The 18,851-nt window shown below is 36.1% G+C and overlaps 2 protein-coding genes across 4 annotated transcripts; both read right to left on the reverse strand.

Moving 5' to 3' along the window:
* Positions 1-268: 268 nt before the first annotated feature.
* On the reverse strand, positions 269-16,471 carry LOC132914389 (intermembrane lipid transfer protein Vps13D). Of its 3 annotated transcripts, XM_060973454.1 has the most exons (25): positions 16,028-16,471; positions 15,811-15,948; positions 15,380-15,570; positions 15,077-15,308; positions 14,802-14,998; positions 14,554-14,721; positions 14,248-14,485; positions 7,394-14,178; positions 7,144-7,300; positions 6,851-7,079; positions 6,540-6,783; positions 6,107-6,475; positions 5,852-6,040; positions 5,466-5,789; positions 5,164-5,356; positions 4,911-5,093; positions 4,620-4,850; positions 4,062-4,088; positions 3,697-3,857; positions 3,019-3,633; positions 2,772-2,954; positions 2,331-2,702; positions 2,151-2,263; positions 1,654-2,083; positions 269-1,591 (listed from the first exon to the last, which is right to left on the reverse strand). In XM_060973454.1, the coding sequence occupies exons 2-25, from the start codon at positions 15,905-15,907 to the stop codon at positions 1,490-1,492; spliced, it is 12,030 nt and encodes a 4,009-aa protein (XP_060829437.1). In that variant the 5' UTR covers positions 15,908-15,948; positions 16,028-16,471; the 3' UTR covers positions 269-1,489. The 3 variants fall into 3 exon arrangements, with proteins under 3 accessions (XP_060829437.1, XP_060829438.1, XP_060829439.1); XM_060973455.1 differs by lacking the exon at positions 4,062-4,088 and having other exon boundaries at positions 15,811-16,470; XM_060973456.1 differs by lacking the exons at positions 15,077-15,308; positions 15,380-15,570; positions 15,811-15,948; positions 16,028-16,471 and having other exon boundaries at positions 14,813-14,972.
* Positions 16,472-16,989: 518 nt separating this feature from the next.
* On the reverse strand, positions 16,990-18,686 carry LOC132914404 (dolichyl-diphosphooligosaccharide--protein glycosyltransferase 48 kDa subunit). The gene is made up of 3 exons (XM_060973482.1): positions 18,450-18,686; positions 17,622-18,248; positions 16,990-17,551 (listed from the first exon to the last, which is right to left on the reverse strand). The coding sequence occupies exons 1-3, from the start codon at positions 18,580-18,582 to the stop codon at positions 17,007-17,009; spliced, it is 1,305 nt and encodes a 434-aa protein (XP_060829465.1). The 5' UTR covers positions 18,583-18,686; the 3' UTR covers positions 16,990-17,006.
* Between the last annotated feature and the right edge of the window lie 165 nt (positions 18,687-18,851).

Genomic DNA, 18,851 nt, shown 5'->3' on the forward strand with positions numbered 1-18,851 from the left:
GTTAATGTTGCTTATATTTGAAAAATGAGTGGAAAAATATTCCAAGGCTCTCAAATATTTTTATAAATTATTATATATCTAGACTGCAGATTTTTATACATTTATAAGAAATTTGAAAGTGCAAAATTCTATAGAATGCAGTATAATATGCATTATAACACCTGGTAGTTAGAACAATTTTATATCTAGATTCTATGTTTTTAATCATACAATCAGAACTATGAATTTGCATAAAAACCCACAGTTTACTGACAACAAAAAACAACGATTATCGAACAAAATAGGAGTTCTTTATTAAATATCATTGACAACGTGAAAATCTCAAAGTATAACAAATCTAGACAATCGTTGTATATAATTAATTTATACATTACTAATACGTCAATTCTTATTCGTTTAATTATACATTTATATATATATACATATACTCGAACTGTACAAAATATCAGCCTTATAAAAATCAAATCTGTATAGAGCTGATGATTTTGAATTTTACAATGTCTGTACAAATTTTATTTTTAAACTACCTTCTCTTTTACTTTATATTTTACACTCATAATATTAGAAGAAGAATATTAATACTTGATTAGTGATATTATCATGTTACATTTTTACAACAAGCCACATAAAAAATATGTAGTCTATAGTCACAAACAGAAAATAGTCTGCAAGATATCAAACTCATTAATGTAGAAAATAAATATTCTATACTATCATAAAAACTTTGGTTATCGTTAGCTTTCCCTTCTTTTATTCAGTAATAAGTAGATTTGCCCCAAATAGATACCTTAACTATATCTTACACGCATATTATATATATATATATATTTGGGTTGGCAACTAAGTGATTGAGTGTCAATACCACCTAATGACAAAACCCGCAATCACTTAGTTGCCAATCCGATATATATATATATGCATATTTACTTACACATTCTATAAAAAAAAATCTTGCATCTTTCTTGAGACTTTCTGCTGGTCTCCTACTTGTACGTTAGTATACAAAATGTGTATGTATGTGTGAATGTGTGTATGTACTGTCTGTGCGGTAATCAAATGTTTTCCTTCAAAGAATATTGTCTGAACTGATCTTACATTTGAATCTTGTGAATGCTGCATTGCAAAAACGGTACTTTGCGTCAGTCTTACAATCAAATTAGTTTTAAGCGTAACAAGACATCATTATGTGCACTATTGGAAAAAAAGAAGAAACGAAACAAGAAATACACAAGAAAACCGGGAATTGACTAGCGTACGAAATATAGATTACTAACAAGAAGTTTGGATCACTTGTCCATTTTACTAATATTCAATTATTAGCTAATTTTTTACCATTACGGAGTTAATACTTGTCGAGTCGAGAAACAGTTTTCGAGTTGATTAAAAATTGTTAATTTTCCTGTGAAAACCTTTATATTCTTGTAAATGTGTGATTCCAAACTTATGTTCAAATACAAAGTACAAAATATTCGCGTATGGCCGTTCGCAACTATTTATAGTACTGTACATCGTCTAACATATTATCCGACGAAGAAAGAGTTAAGCTACGTTCCTCGTGCATTCCTTTAGCATAATTAATTTGCTGCGATACCTGTAACAAATTTGAAATAATATAAATGTATTAATACTAATCATGAAATTTATTATACTGACCCTTTTAGCCACTTCCTCGTTATCACATCGAACTTTAGGTCTCCTTAGGAGTTCTGGGCCGTCTATATTAACGGCTATCGTCGAATCAGATCTAGATATTAATTCAATATAATATAAAGTGACACCGTTGCTTTCTAGTTTATGCATCGGTTGACAATACAATAGATCTGCTAGGCTGACTTCGGTTACAACCCCTTTGGTACCACCGGAAATCACACGGACTCTTTCGTTAGAAACGAGAACTCTTAGATTCTCCGTTCCACTACGTAAACACTCGTACGCCACGAATAATTCTGAATAGTTATGGTCATTTATTATGTACAGAAATTCTTGGCCCTCTGCTTGTTGACGATTGTAAGGTGGTAACAAACCAGCGGAACCGCTAGCCACTCGAGGAGGTCTGTCTCGTTTTGGTATTGTACGATGAGCACTAAATATATCACATGAAATTATAAGTATTATTAATAATTATTAAATATAATTTAAAGTACACTTACCTTCTACTGGTTTCTCTTACAGCAGTGGCAGTTTCTGTGGCAAGATCTAGAACTCCTACGACAGGTTTCGTGATGGTTCCAACAACTCCTTTACCAAACCCAGCAAAAAAGCCCTGAAATCATTTGTTACCATTTAATTAACTTGTTGTAATCAATTGTAATGAATTTTAACAAACGTACGGGAAATCCTTCGTTTGTTGCTCCATCATAGGTTTGTTTGAAGATGCTAGTTACCCCTCCAAGTAGTCCAAAACCGAAACCCTTTAATCCGGCTACCAAATGATCACTACTGCCTGCTGTATTAGCTCGAATTCTCTGTCTAGCTTCCTCGTGTCTTTCATCCATTATGACTCTTCCTAGTCCATCGGAAAGAGACTCCGTTACTTTGGCAGCGGAGTTTGATATACCGTGTGTAACATTTTTCACTAAAGTTTTCACGCTTCCTTCATAGATTAAACCGGAAACTCCTTCTGTGACGTCGTTTACAAAGCCTAGAGGGTTGCCTAAAAAGTCCACGGATCCTAATATTACTGCAGCTTGCCATTTTAATTCCTGAAATAAAATTTATTGTAATAGGGAAATGAAAGTAAATTAACAAATAAAGAATATTTATAATCGTACATCTTTGTAATGTTTTATAATGGAATGTACTAAGAATTGAGTGCTCTCAAAAGGATGCTTCTTAATAAATGGCTCCAACTCAATAGTGGCATCTTCAAACTTGATTAATGTTAAGCCTAACTGTCTTTTTATAATCTGAAGCTGACGTGGCAGTTTTGTTGTAGTGAGTACACTTAATTTTATCTGAAAAAACATATCATGTGAAATACTTATCGCTTCATTAGAAATTTCGATTAATAAAACCAACCTGACTGGGAACAATCTTTAAAGCTCCAAAATAGTATCGTTTAGCATGTGCAGCAGATACTTCGGAAATGAACCTCTGAGCCTTGAAATCGTTTTCGTCCATAGGTACCTCTAATTCCGATCTTCCTGCCCCGACAAAAGCAACCAACTTCAATATCAATTTCTCTTCTAAATGTATGCAAAGTGGTTTGATGCTCACTACCACGTGCTTGTATATTTCTGCATTCTGATTTTTCGACTTCAGTTTCTCCGCAACCATGTGTATAGCTGGTCTGTGTTCACTCTCAACTCGGGTGGATCGTGTTACATAAAGAACAGAAGTACATTGTGCTTCAAACAACTGATTATCAATCTGTATATCTTCCATGCTCAAGTCCAGAGTAGTATTGATAGGAGTTTGAACCAGTTCCAAAGAGATACCAGCCAAACGAGCAAACAGTAGCTCCTCAACTGGTCTTCGAGAAACAATTGATAGTCCTAAGCCAGCTGTTAAGTTGACTTTCAATTCCAATTCTTTGGAATTGACCTTCTCTGCGTCACTATTTATCTGTGTTGGTCGGTGGCTGATTGCAATATGCGACCAATCACGTTCTTCCAATAAAGCGAACGTTTTCTTCTGCAAAAGAAAGTGAGAAAGTGAGTATTGATATCATTAAGATACTTGTTCCAGTATTCGTACCCTTTCTTTGATATCTAACACTTGGAGCACTCTTGTTGGGCCATCAGTAGTTACCGTAACAGATAAAAAGCCAGATCCTGGCCTTAGCTTCTGTCGACCAACACGCTGTTCAATTGGGGGAGGATTGGTGTGCATTTGGGGGCCTAATACCGCTTCACTCCCTAAAAAGACATATAGAAACTGCATGTAATGAACATTTCTGCGCGGATCGAGTAGCTGTATAAAGAATTTGAAGTTAAAATATTATTTCATGCATTTTGTTATTGATGAACTTAGCGTTAATGAAATAAAAAAACAAGCGACAATTTGAACGCTTAAGATAGTTATAATTCTGACTTTAATGTATGCTCCGAATCTATACGTACACATTTGCCAACGGGCGACACTGCCGCCTGCAACATTATCATTATGAGTTTAAGATTCACGAAAATAATATAATTCAGAGAATAAACGGGGAAAACAGCTGGAAATTCCAAATTAATTGAATGTAAGAGAAACAAACGTTGATTTGTAACTATACATTTACAGCCAATTTGTTTAAACCAAGGTACTTAGTAATATTCCACATTAGTTTCAATGGTAAACATAATGAATGAAACATCCTTTTAATCGAATGATATCTCAATTTATGTGGCATAATAATAGCGATTCAATAAGCAACTGAAAGCTATAGCAAATAAAATAGAAGAACATATGGCAATGAATAGAACAAAATTTGTGTATAAAATGGATTGCAAAAGCAAAATACTTTTACTGTTTTACAATTCTACAATTTTTCCAAAGTTTTTACAATTCTAACTGTATGTTCTATTCTGAATATAAAACGTTTACATAAGAATAACAAAACAATTAATAAAAACACCCCTGACTAAGGAATAATATAAGGAATAATACAATAATTCAATAACCATAATATTTCAAACCTTCGTGTAATCCCATGAATCCATCTTTCGACTGTACACACATGTTCTTATGTGCACAACATAATCGTCCATCATCGGTGAATCGCCAAGTTTGCGTGGATCTCCTTCGGGGATCAGGTTTCCTTAAGGCAAGAGCACAATAGGTGAATGGTTGAGGTGCAGTGCCTGCTATATCCAACACTAACACTGTTTCTGGAACCCTTGAATGTTTATCTCTGGGTGGACTAGACCCTATTCGTAAAAAAATCATTTTAAGGTATAAGATTAACAAAAACATTTCTTTTAGGGTACCTTCGTGTTGCAATTGACCATCTCCAGTCATTCTCCATAACTGAGATCTAGCACCATATTGCTTTCTTCGCAAAGCAACCCATCCACCAGGACCAGCTTCTAAGACTAGTCTTTGTGTTTCAACATCTAGGGGGTCTAGACCACCCTCTCCAGTCCCGAGATCGCAATCATTTTTAAAAGTACCTGTTCTCAAGAAATAATGAGATCCGTAAAAGAAGAATCATTTAATATCCTACAGAAAAAGGTGAATTACCCGTGAAGGCGATGTAAATGAAGTTCTCATAAGTTAAAACCCTGCCCTCTCCAAGTACATTCAAATCGTATGTAGCTGTCACACCTCCAGGTGCAGTGAGAACTACAGCAGCAGCCTGTATGGATTCATCCAATGCATATGGGACAGAGGAGTGCGGTCTGACTGTCCATTGCAAGTTGTCGTGCACGGTAACCTACAAAAATATTCTTGAAAATAATTTCTAGTTAATTCAGTTAAGTGATATAACTTGAATGATAACGGTGCTTGAAGCGTATTTGGTACAGAATATCTTGGTCAATCACCTGATTCACTACCAAAGGCACCTCTGAAAAATTGTCCACTCTTATAGGTGGTGGCATAGTATCTGCATCAGTAAACACTATAAAGTATGTACTCTCTTGCAACACCACATCTACTCGAAGAAAATACATCTTTCCTGTTGAATCTCTGATGTTAATTGTCAATGAGTAATTGTCATCCAGTCTGATACCACCTGACCACATGCAATTTTTAACATCCACATTACGAACACATAGGAGTAAATCTTTGTCAAGACGTGGCCAATGAAATGCCATATGGCAATTGGACATGATTTTAATATATGTGGATTGAGCATCTGGATGACTCTGAAAGTGAGAAACGATGGAAAACTATTGTATATCACAATAAATTTCTTGTTATTACTTACAATTGTTGTGGTGAAACACTTCTGGGCTAGTTCTAGGGTAGAACTTGATTTATTGTGCAGCTGATATCTAGGAGATAATGTAACTACAGTTGTAGCTCTGTATTTCCCTCTAGCTATCCTAGTAGCGACACTAATTAGATATACTATGTCAGGCCTGCCATCACGAAGAGATATTCTAAGACGATGTACCTGAAGATATAAAAATCAATTTGAATATTTTTTATATTTGATGATATTTATTTAATATTTACGGACTTGTATTCCGGGTTGCAAATGAAAATGTTGAGACCACTGTGGAATTCCCTGGGGATGCACTGAAGTACCGATTCTCACTGACAGAGTCCTGCTAGCTTCTTCATCACTAAAAGAAAATAACAAAGGAGCCACCATCCTGGCTTTTTCGTTTTCTTCAAATTGTCCGGCTGCCTCTATCCCAACTCCTTCTTGTCTGAACACCAGTGGTAGACCAGTTTTATTTATAATCCAATATGGTGCAGTAATGTTAATATGTATAGCAGAGCCTTTCTCTATGTTAACAGCTGCATGGAGATATAGTATTCTTCCACAAGAATCTGTCAGCCGTAGACGAGCAGTAAAAGAGTTGGTATTTGGTGGCAACAACATCTATATGAAGTAGATCTTAAATATCAATAAGACATTGAAAAATGAATAAAGAACGTTTATTTACCGTGCCTGATCCAGAGTATCCATCTAACTGCACTGTAATTTCTAGCTGCTCTTCAACATTTACAGTATGTAAATCCGCACTGTCACCAGGTAGAATTCTACCATTTTCTGTACTAATCTCATATAACAATTCGTGAGGCAATAGATTGGTTAATGTGAGAGGAGCCATCACTGTTATAGTGTGTGCTGGTAGCATTTGACTCATATCCAATGGATAATTATCCCTCATCACTGCTATACTCATTCTACAAAACAGATTGATTTAAAAACGTATATTAAATCATTCATTTCCGTGTATAATTCGGGACGTACCTAAATATATTGTTGTGATTAGCTCTACAAGTAATACGATTTTCTATAACTTCTAATGGTTTCTTAACTATGGTCCAATCTATTGTTTCTGTACAATATTGAAACAAATTGTTCAAACTGATAGGTTTTAAGCACATTTGTACCCCGGTGTGCGTTAGGGGAATCGATATCGTGGATTGGGCAGGTACTTGAAGAATTCTGTCACTAGTAGATGAAGTTAAAAGCTGGTCTAAAAGAAAAGGGTATGAAAATTGGAATTCAATAATTAACTTCATTTCATATAAGCAACTTACATCCGTATTGATTCAAAGTTTTTTCCATCTTGATTTCTACTGTGTGTTTTAATTTATTGGATATTTGTAAAGCTGATCTAACAGTTACTAATTTTCTAGCTGATCCTTCTAATTCGACAGCGAATACTATTCTAGCTTTTGGCGTTAGTATCTGAAACTAAAAGTAATCATTTAGATATAGGAAGGTATAAATGGGCTGCAGTCAAAATAAATAATCTTAAGCGATGAAATAAAAATGAACTTTACATACCAGTGTTGTATCTATTTGTATATCAGTAATATTTGCACTAGCATGACGAAAATATATTCCAACACGATCGACGGTGACAGGATCTACAGGTCTCCACCCATCTACCAACACTGTAATCTGATGTCTCCTGACAGTATGCGTGGCATGATGTCTCAATTTACCTCTTCCTTCAAAAGTAAATGGAACAGTGTCACCTGGAAGAACTTCAAGCCATGTATGATCCTTCTGAAAGTCATTTTGGGCCTTAAAATTCTGTCCCACATTCTTGGTATCGTCCGCAGTAGCAATAATCGTTTTGAACCACAATTTACAACCAGTTTCATTCCTTAATGCAAAAGGAATGAAAGGCATTCGACGTCGATATCCTTGTCCATTGCTTGCCTTAGTCACATTAACTTCCTTACTGGAAGTAGAGTAGAAATCCTGCATCCAGTTGTTCTTAACCAATTCTATCAACTCTATTAGTGTTGAAGTTATGTTAACATCAACAGAATCTTGAGAGTTAACAGACATCTGCAGCCTCTTTGCATTGAAAGAATTAGTTAACATCTGCTCCCATTGAACGGTAGCACACCATGGTTCGATGAAGGGCTCCCAGCCACTGAGAACTCTATTATAATAATCAATGCTGAAAGTAGTAGATGCTATACCAGGTCCCACGCGTTCTTGTCTCAAATTAAGATCTTGTAAGGAAATCTCCAGTAATGGTACGTCAGCGTCTCTACAATCATCTATAATGCATATTCTTGCACATGATATTTGAATTTCAAAAGTGTGAAAGATGGACTCGTTGTTTGTACTGGTGTCTGAATTAGGTACTGCATGTTGCGTTAACCACAAAGCTGCTTCATCCAATTGCCCATTACAGAGATCCAAAGCAGCTCTACAGTCAGTATCTGTAAATCCCAGGGCTGTCAATTTTTGTACTTGCCTCTCGGTGGGTGTCAATGCTTCACTGGAGCGTTGTTTAGCTACTAGAGTCTGTTTTGGTAGAGAACTGAGCATTCTAGAGAACATAGTCACATCATGGTAACTTAATCTTACGCACAGAGGTTGCAATTGTATTTCAAGACATTTATCTACTGTCAAATCCAAACTGGCTCCAACTGGATCTATTATAGATAATGCAGTCTCTTCTTCTAGCCCTAAGACACAGGAAAAGAGTTCGCAATGGGACAGGTTACAAGAAAGAGGCTTTTCACCTTCTTGAGGCGCAGATCTATAAGAAAGAACAGCTGTGTTTTTCAGAATAACGGCGTTCGTATCGCGAATCGATGTATCCTCTACAATAACTAATTCTGAATCAGTAATATTAATCTTTAATTCGAATGGTATTGCAGACAAAGCATTACTGTCATTTTCTTGGTTGTTTTCGGTGATTATTTGAGCAGTTCCAAGAATGGGTTCTGGTTCTACAGAATTCAAAATCAGGAAATCTCTTACAGCTTCCCACCAGTCTAGTATAGCAGTTAAGCGCATGCTGTGAACCAAAATAGTCGTGGCCGCGTTTGCTTTACGCCTTCTATGATGCACCTCAGCCTGGACACGATTTTCATTATTTGAATTTCTCAGAGGCTGTAAAATACTTGTGAAAACATTAGATTGTTTGTTAGCAGGCTCATCCTGAAACCTCATATCCATAATTAGTATTTCCTGGGATACTAAATCAATATCCTGTGATCCATCGCTCAATGAATCCAATGTCAATCTGGATTTTATGAAATTAATACAAGCTAATGCTGCAATATTATGATTTGGATGCAGCTTAACAGTAACATTTACCAATTCTAGCGTTATACACGATTTTTTCCAGATTTTCCCCTTGTTATCCATGCTAACTATGGAATACTCAACAGCTTCGTTCAGATCTTGCATGAATTGTCGCAAGTCATCCAAATTTTCGCCGATATTGTAAGAAAGTAAACCTCGAATCAACATATACTGAGCAGGATCCAAAGCACAATCCATTGTGGATAGCGTTCCATGAATGCTCAAATCTGGGATTTCTCTACTAATATAGGTGTCCAAGTTCCTTTCGATACGTAATTTTAAATGGCACATTTCAGTGAGCAAGGATGATCCAAGTTTCTTGATATAAAAACCACCAACAAGCAGATTATCCATATTGCCATCCTGATCATCATCACACTTAATCCGTTTGGCTGCATAGACGTCCATATTAACAAGTTCAAGGAACATTATGTCTAACATGCATTTATCTATCTCTTCTGAAGTTTCGAATCGATTATGTGCAGTGAGCTCTCCTAGATCTAGCAATAACATCTCATCTGATCTAGAACTAACTGGCAATAGGATTACTGGTGCACCTGCTTCTAATTCTAAAGATAGTCTTATGCTTCTCTTGTTAGTATCGATTATAGCACCAACGCCAGCTCTCAGATTAGCCATAATGGTCCAAAGTTGAGAAAAATGGCCAATGAACGCTTGAAGTTCTGCCACGAATCTTTGAGTGTGTACATAATGGACAGCAGACATCTCTAGTTTTAATTGGGCATCATAAGGTCGTTTTTCAGAATCAACATAGCTGGAATACTGAAAATTCAGAGCTTTCCGCCCAGATGAAAGGAACCTCTCTCTATAAAACCTTCCGTGCGGTGTTAGGTCTAACAAAGACATCGATCCCAAGGATCCTGACACCTTCGTCTTCCCATTTGCTTTCAAAATGTGCATGTTTGCATTAGATACATTAGCTTTAGCAATTTCCCTCTCAGATTGTATCAAAACCAGCGTTAAAGACCTAACTTCTATCTCAGTTTCTGATCGTAGAGGTAGATTATCCACCTTGTCCAATTGATCTGTACCAGTGGACGCTTGATGCATTGTAACTTTAGGACTGTTTCCTGAGGGACCAGCAAACCCAAAGAAATCAAATACCACCATCCAGGATTCGACATTAATGACCAAATCCAAACAATTAAAATCCACTGTGACAATTTTCTGATGAAACTGATTTTTCGTTGGCAGATCACAGTCTGGTTCTGTTATAGTAATGCTCATTAATACCAGATTCTCTTCACTGGTTGATGCACCAGGAGACGGAGGTGGAGTATTTGGAGTGTTTGCCAAAGAAACTGGTTTTCTACGCCAGTGAGCAGGAATTGTTCCATATAAGGTATCAGTTTCTAATCTATCGGGTAAACTTCCTCGCCCAAATTCGCTTCTAATTTGTTGTACAAAGGCAAAATCAGGACAAGACTTAGAGACACCAGCTAAAAGTTTGGCACGAGTCGGAGCTGATGATTGCATCATGTATCTATGCCTGGAGCCAATGGGACACAGAAGGTCCTCCATCAAAAGGGATCGTAGAGCAACTTGAATAGTGGATTCATTTTTTTGCAATTTCTCATATTTGGCCACAAAATCCCTCATGGACAATTCAACTAATGGCTGTTCCAAAAGGCCCTGTTTGAGTTCTATACCTAGAGTAGGCAGTTCGAATAAAACTTTGATGGAGAGATCAAATTTATCAGAATAATTTGGTGCTTTGCTCATTGCTTGAGACTTCTGAACAACGGGTACCGATACTGGCATGGAGAAAAGTCTATTAGTAGTGTCTAATAACTGTTCGTATTGTTCTCGTGATAGGGAGACTTTCAATGGTGTCATTACAACTCCATGAACTTGGACAATAGGATTACTGAAAAATTCATTGTCGAGAAAGAAACTCGGACTTTGTGCTAACGCATTCTCTTTTTCAACCACAACTTTTAATACAGTATCATGCAAAATTGGCTTGCCTGATTCTTTGCAACAGTACATTTCTTCAGCTCTTAGAGGAAGATTACTATGAACTTGTCCCACGTTGGCAGATATCTCCAAAGAGTACAAGTTCATTTCCCTAACTTCTAGAGTTAATTTGTGCTTCGCCATGGAACCTTGATGAGGTTCGTGTTGCAAGGACATAGTGCCAAGATGTGCAACGAAAACTTGTCTACTGTGAGATGAACGCGGAATTACCAAAACAGGGCTATCCAACAGGATATCTAATTTCAAAGACAAACTTCCTGAATTTTCCAAATCCACAGACAAACTTGGTAAACGTCTACGAGGTGGAATCGACCAGTCCTCTGCGTTTACTAAGCCTATGGCCATGTCTGTGGCAGCTGCACTGATCTGCCGTGCAAGCTTACTCAAATACTGTTTAAACTCGTCAGCACAAGAACATAACTCTGACAATAAATGAGGAGCGTGGGTATACCAAACACTACCAATACGAATTGTTAGATCTATTAAGGTTTCCATTCCATCCTGCTGTTGTGCACAAGGTTTGGTACATCGATTGGCGGAAAACCGTAAAGCTTCTGGTTGATTAGGCAGACCAGGAAAATGTTCTAAGGGATGTTGAGATGGATCAGCTATTGGGTCTCTTCCAACACTGACGATTCTTTGGTGTGTTTTACCGGTTGGTGTTTGATCCAAGATTTGTAAACCTCCAAGTGAACCAGAGATAGAAGCGTTTACTGCCAAAGTAGCTTGTATGCGAGCGTCACACATCGTAGCTGTGGCGATTTTCTGACCTACCAAGTGATTATCCTGTATCACTGCCCTTAGGAGAAGCACATTCAGTCTATGGAAATCAAAGGTTACTTCTGTCCTGGTGGAAACCTTTGGCTCCATAGTTTGGCTTGAGATGGATTCTTGTCTCTCGATGTATCCTGGTTTCATCTTCCTTTGAGAAGGGAATATCCTTTTAAAGAATCCCATTAGTTCAACAATGGTTTCCTGATTAGCAATAATATCCAAGTTGTTGAACTGAATATTGGCTACTCTCAAAATCTCTAATGTATCATATACTAAAGTTAACTCAACTACTATCAAAGCTTCAGAATCCATTTTCTCCAATTCAATTAAAGAATTACTTCTGGGTGATTGCGGATTCTTCTCTTTGCTTGCTAGATTAGACAAAGCATTGGTCAAAGCAACTGGAGAAGTCAATCTCCTTGGCATATTGAGATCGGGAGAACCAGGAGAGACTGGAGAAACAGGAGATGTTGGTTCCGAATCTCTTAAGCTCCCAGAAATACTGTCCATCCCTACGTGTTTGTGACTGGCTACTAATAATTCAAAATCGGGACCAAATTCTTGAAGAGCATCGACGAGAAGCAAACCATGGACAGATAGGGAAACATTGATATCTGCAGACCTTTTGCTAAAACCGGCTCGGACTCCAGAGACCTGGAGTTCTGCAACACTACGACCTCTAGATTGCAACTCGAAGGTCATCTGATCAATAATGAATTGAACCATAACTGCGTGGCTTAAAGATTTGTCTAGGCTCTCTTCTTTCTTAGGACTCTCTGGTTCTATACTGATTACATCAGCCTGAGAAATTCCGGTGGATTTCGAGAAGCTGGATAATAAATTATACATCAGTCTAATTGCCTCCACCTTCTGTTCATTAACATGAACCACCAGTCTTGGCAGATTCCCAGACACGGTCACGGATGGCAAATTCGGATCAGAGGAAGCAAACACTCTTCGTTCAATTTGCAAGGATATGTTGAAACGTTCCAGAACGTGCAAGCTAGACATCCCCCTGGTTCGTATGTGTTTCCAATTGTCCTTCACTTTCCCTACAAGAATCTGCAAATCCACTAGATCGATAGTATAGTGGTCGTACAGTTTCTGATGCAATGCTGTCTCAGAAATGGTCGGGAAGTCTTGTATAGAACCATTTTCTTGACTTCCAGGCGGTGTCGAACAAGGTGTCTCGAATCTTTCATCTTCATCGTCGCTATTTAATTCAGGAGAGTTCGATTTAATGATTACTTCGTTATTTTGTACGTTATTCGACAAGTGGAGCTTTCCGAAATCTACAACAACCACCGCAGCATTGGAATCGGTAAAATTCTCAACTAGTAAAATCTGTGGTGCCGATATATTGAACTGCAAATCCCAGGAGGAGCGATATACCAAATCGCCATCTAAAATCTGTTCCCAATTCTTGATAAGCTGTCTTCGAGTTCGTCGCTTCATGGCTTGAAACCTTTGATTGGTCGATGATCTGTGTGGTTTGCACATGAAGTCTATAAGCCAATGTATCACTGTAGAGTTGTAAACTACATCTAATGACTTTGAATTCACTTGCAGCAAATGATCAGCATTTAAGTGCAATGGTCTTTTTTCGTAAGTCATTTCAAAGAGTTGTTGAGGTAATTGATTGGTTAACTTTTCTGAAGAACCACGGACTCTAGAGGTTATTGTGGGAATTATTTGAGGCTGCACCAAAATCGGGAATGTGGAATTCTCTGTGAGATAGTCATGAAGATACAAGGCTCCCAAACTGATAAAAAATTTGTGAGATCCATATCTGGGTCTCGAATCGTAACTCAAATTTACTCGTTCGAACTGTAGCTCTATAACCGCTTTCGTATTCTTGCCATTGTTCTTCATTGTACAAAGGGAAAAAGCGCCTTTAGATAAAGTAAAATTGAACTGTCCAAACACTGTATCTCGACGTAACAAGGTGTCATCATCTATAGTGTCTGCTAGAACATCCAAAAGCTCTCCATCAAATGTAGAGGATGTACTTTGAGTGTTCGTATTTGAACTCTTTGAATACCAGCCCCACCACTGTGGAAACCATTGCTCCAACATTCCTCTAGGTTGCGGTACATTTACATCAGAATTTTGAGGTAATTTTGAAGGTTTAACTCTATACATTGCTATTTCTCTCAGTACTCTCAATTCATCAAAACTTCGTTCCTGTTCTATCTTTTCTTTTAACTGCTTGATATCTGGAGGTAAGATACTAGTTGGTGTTCCTATAAAATGACACTGATGAGTATCAAGAAGCAATGAAATAGTAGATTTCCATAATTTTTCTTAAATACCTAGCAGTTTAACGTGACTCTCTACATATAAAATGTTCTCATTGCCTCTTTGAAGGATATCTTTCCATGATGGTTTAGGTTTTAGAGCGTCTTTTCCGAGGTGACACCTTGCTGCATACTTCCACCACTCCCTTGGAGCAGCAGACACACTAAGCAATGGACGGCAACATCTCTGTTGCTTACGACGTTCTATATCTTTCAATTCTCTTATACATTTAACTATTTGATCATATTGTACCTAACAGAAAGTCACTTGCAATATAAGGACTTTAAATAGTGAAAGCATATATATAGTTCTAAACTTACATCTGTGAGACATAATGGGACATCATCTAATAAAAGATCAACAACCATTCTAGGTTTATTCGTGGATCTCAACGGTCGTTCAGACCTATCTCTCTTAATATGAGCTCTTGCATTAACAGGTAATAAGATATGGTTCTTTATTATATTGTTTGGCTCGCTCATGGCAATCTGAAAATAAAATTAATTTCAAAATTATTGGTTAATTTATTTTAATTAAATGAACTAGACATATAAAAACCAATATATACAGCTAAATCACCGAGATTAAGAGACCCAAGAAATTCATCTTTTTTCATGTGATTCCAATAAATAGAAAGACTGTCAAGTTCCATGAGCTTGAAAGAAGCATCTGTGAGATTCCAGGATGTAGAACCAGGTATCCAACTAGCATCACAACTTTGTGCAGTTAGAGCTCCTATAGTTACACCAAGTGTAACACCAGTACCTATTAATCAAAATTATTTTCCAGTAATATATTTACCATTACTTTATTTATCTTATTAAATAAGAAAACTTTTTTCACCATCTGATAATGTCACACCATCTTCATATCTTATGTGAACATCCTTAATATTGAGCTGTAAATTTTCAATAATATTTGTGATCAAGGAGGTGCCATAATTTACCCAGGAACTGTAACTGGTGGCATAATAACCAGGATCTCGTTCTGTGTCTGCTCTCCATCTTGCTTCTAATGAATCTAATCGACTCAACTTATATTCTAAAATTGCCTGTTCTTCTGTTTCACTGTCAAACTATAAATACAATTATCTATAAACATATAGAACTGACAATATACACTGCAGGGAAATCACAGATCATATACCTCATCCAAACTGATTGGCCCAGCTACCAAATAAAGTTGCTCTATCACTATGACCCATGAAGCTGTTCTTATTTGACGAACAGGTACTTGTAATCTTACTTTACCAATAAATCCTGCTTTTATTTCCACTGGTAATCCAATATGACGCAAGGCTTCTTTCTTTAATGGCAAATTCTCTAATTCAACTTCACCTAATATAAGATATTTTCATTTTACTATTAAACTTCGTTGAATGAATACTATTAAATTTCAATGTACACTTAAGGAGATTTGGTTTGAAACTAAATAATCCTATTTAACAAGCAGTGATATAATGCACAACTAATTCTAAATTTTTAAATAATATAAGGGAAGTAATATCAGCGAGGTATTTCAATGAAAATCAATTCTTATATTACATGAATAAATTAGGAAGAAAAACATAACCTTACCAGAGAGTAAAGCGATACTCAATTGATCGGTATTTAAATTTTCCACGTATTTCCCGAGATAATTATTTAACACCCAGGCAACGAGTCCTTCCAACATTTTGAAGGATTGTAAAATTCCTTAACAGCTACAAGGACCAACTTATATACAAAAGCAGTCATAAGTATATTCTGTATAGGTTATATTCGTCGAAGTTTCGTTCAAATTTTCAAAACTCACGATGTAATAGCGATTATTGGTCGTACGATCGGCGAGTTGTAGCTCTGCTCGAGCAGAAGTAACATTTTTTACATCGAAATACTATTTTTTTTATTACGAAAGCCACGAGACCTCCCGTTAACGATACAGATCATATCAAAGAAGCTTCATCGATCGTGAACACCATCGTGTCGAATGTACAACAATTTCGACATCACGTTAAGAACTTTGAAACTTGCGATTATTTATAACGAAACACAACTTTTTTTCTGCAATGTAAAATTCTGATCAAATTGCGAACTATGTAGGAGGGGGAATAACGTTACGTATATTATTAGTAGAATATATAAATGTTTAAGCAGTTATAGGTAATTTAAATACCAAATATATATTAAATATTTATAGTAAACTACTTGTTATACTGTTCAGAAGATAAAGAACATATAAATATAAATTTGTATACATTAAATACATCCACAGTCTAATTTTTTAAGTTATTCGCGGACTCGGAATTTGTGTAATTGAAATTTTCTGAATTGAAAAAATAATTTTTATGCAACTTGCACATCATAATTTGCACAGGACATCACATAACTTTTATGCGACTTGAACATCTTGAATTGAGTTTTATTAACCAATGAGAACTCTATTTCCGAATATTTCTCTATATATATAACGAATCTGTTGTATTTTTGCAGTTACAAATATAACTGAAAGAAAAAATATTCGATTAGACTTTTTTTCTCTCATTTATTACAGGAGATATAAGAACCATCCTCTTAAAAAACTTCAGATGTAGCCATCATATGAATAATTAATATATATATCTTCTATCTTGCCCTTCATCTAGGTTCCAAATGTTTCATTAAATAAATATAAATCTATTGTCACAAACTTAAATATGCAACATAAATGCACTTTAATGATAGGTCTGACTAAACGCCTTCCTATTCTCCTTAAAAACAACATGATTATCTCGTAAGTTTCATTAACGTTAAATTTATTCAGCCTTCGGTTTTGTGTCTTCCTTATAATGTAAGAACACCAGAGAAAATAAGAACACACCGCCCATCATTGAAAACGCACTTATATAATAAGGGAATGCACTGGGTATGAAGCGTTCATATTGAGTGTGTTGCAGGGGACGAACAGATACTTGAGTGGTACTGTACAGATGCGTCAAACCAATGCGGGTATAATCTACTTTAAACTGATAAACTCCGTAAACGTCAGGGATTTTAAATCTCGCTTCATATCGACCATCGCCTACGGGTTTCATGGTCATACGAACGAAAGGATCTATTCTAACGAATTCTAATTGTAAATCATTTGTTTCATAAGGGATCCATTTGTCTCTTGCTAGTTTCTGAATTTCGATAGAATAAACTACATCATCCATGATAGTATAAGCTGCTGGAGGTACAGATTCTCCAACTCTATGGTGATGAACAGTGGAGACACGGATCACGCCATTCTCCTTGAACACCCAGCGAGCGATCATTGTTGCTACGGCTTCATTTCCAGATTTCTCGTATTTCTGGCCACCTGTATATCATTTTTAATGTTTAATACATAATCACAAGGAAGAATTATAATATTTAACTTATCTTTTTACCTTGAACTTTCTGAATAGAGCTGGAGAAAGCTTCATCACTAAAAAAGTATAATGAACCAGAGAATACTACTCTGGCATTATTCCTTGCTTGTAGAGCAGCAATCAACAATGTATTTTTGCCTACTGCATGTGGATACTCCTTTATCGGAGTCTGCGGATTGTAAGAGTATGCTGAACTAGATGCTGTTAGTAAACGTAAAATTAAAGGATTGTCTATATCTGCAATCAATCCAGTTCCTTGGTAAAGTAAAGGTGGTACGTTTTTGCTTCCAACAATTGCAGAAGCATCTATTAAATTGACAGAGTCTGCTACTATTTTTGTATGGTAACCATTATCAGAAACATCATAATTTAAATGATCAATAACCGCAGAACCTTCTTCATCAATTTCAAAACCACATTCAGAAGCTAATTCATGAAGAGCATCTCCAGACTGAGATGAACCAGCAACCAAAACATTACCACCACCATCAATGAAGTCTGTTATTGCTTCAACACTCAATATTCCTCCAAACTCTTCCACAGAAGGGGCAAATATTACTAAATGCTGATACAAATATTCTCCATACTTGGAAAGCTGTAGATTAGCATCATCTGCTAATTTAAATGTTAACGTGTATCCACTATCTACAAAAATTTTTTAAATTATTAACAACCTAACCTCAAATATTCTGCAAGCTATACCATTATCTGTGTAATTAAATATCATATAGTACAATCAGATACGTTTAATGTTGCCATAACTCGAAAAAAAAAATAATAAGAAAGTTTAAGGTAATTGGCAATGAATGACATTTCATTGAATTTGATAGCTAAATATTTACATACCCTGCAGAGTCTTGAAAAATATGGAATGTGTTTCTTTTATGGCTAAATTATCGAGTAAAACCAATGTAGGTCCCCCAGCATTAGTTACTCCGAATATTGTAACAAAACAAAGAAATTTATTTATAAATCTCATTATAAATTATAGACAATATCCTTGTGCCACGAGACCGGTTCTACTATCTTAAACAAGCGGTTCCATTTACAACACGTAACCAAACGGAAGTTATCCATTTTGCGGAAATGACATGTCTTATGTTTTGAAACATACGGATTGAATTTATTATTTAGTATTATCAGGTATTACTCAATTTACTAATGATAAAGATATTTTCTTTTACTTAAAATATGTATTAGTATATATTACTATGTATTATACATACTGTACGATGAATAGTATTAAAT

This window comes from Bombus pascuorum, chromosome 15 (genome assembly GCF_905332965.1).
Source record: "Bombus pascuorum chromosome 15, iyBomPasc1.1, whole genome shotgun sequence".
NCBI lineage: Eukaryota > Metazoa > Arthropoda > Insecta > Hymenoptera > Apidae > Bombus > Bombus pascuorum.

Excerpts from the sequence above, each read along its gene's own strand:
- LOC132914389 (XM_060973454.1), bottom strand. The coding sequence starts at position 15,907 with ATGTTGGAAGGACTCGTTGCCTGGGTGTTAAATAATTATCTCGGGAAA. Across the intron at positions 7,301-7,393 it reads TACAAATAGATACAACACTG|TTTCAGATACTAACGCCAAA; the intron begins GTATGTAAAGTT and ends GATTACTTTTAG. Across the intron at positions 3,858-4,061 it reads TGTCGCCCGTTGGCAAATGT|GGAGTGAAGCGGTATTAGGC; the intron begins GTACGTATAGAT and ends ATGTCTTTTTAG.
- LOC132914404 (XM_060973482.1), bottom strand. The coding sequence starts at position 18,582 with ATGAGATTTATAAATAAATTTCTTTGTTTTGTTACAATATTCGGAGTA. Across the intron at positions 18,249-18,449 it reads ATTTTTCAAGACTCTGCAGG|ATAGTGGATACACGTTAACA; the intron begins GTATGTAAATAT and ends AAATTTTTGTAG. Across the intron at positions 17,552-17,621 it reads CTCTATTCAGAAAGTTCAAG|GTGGCCAGAAATACGAGAAA; the intron begins GTAAAAAGATAA and ends AATGATATACAG.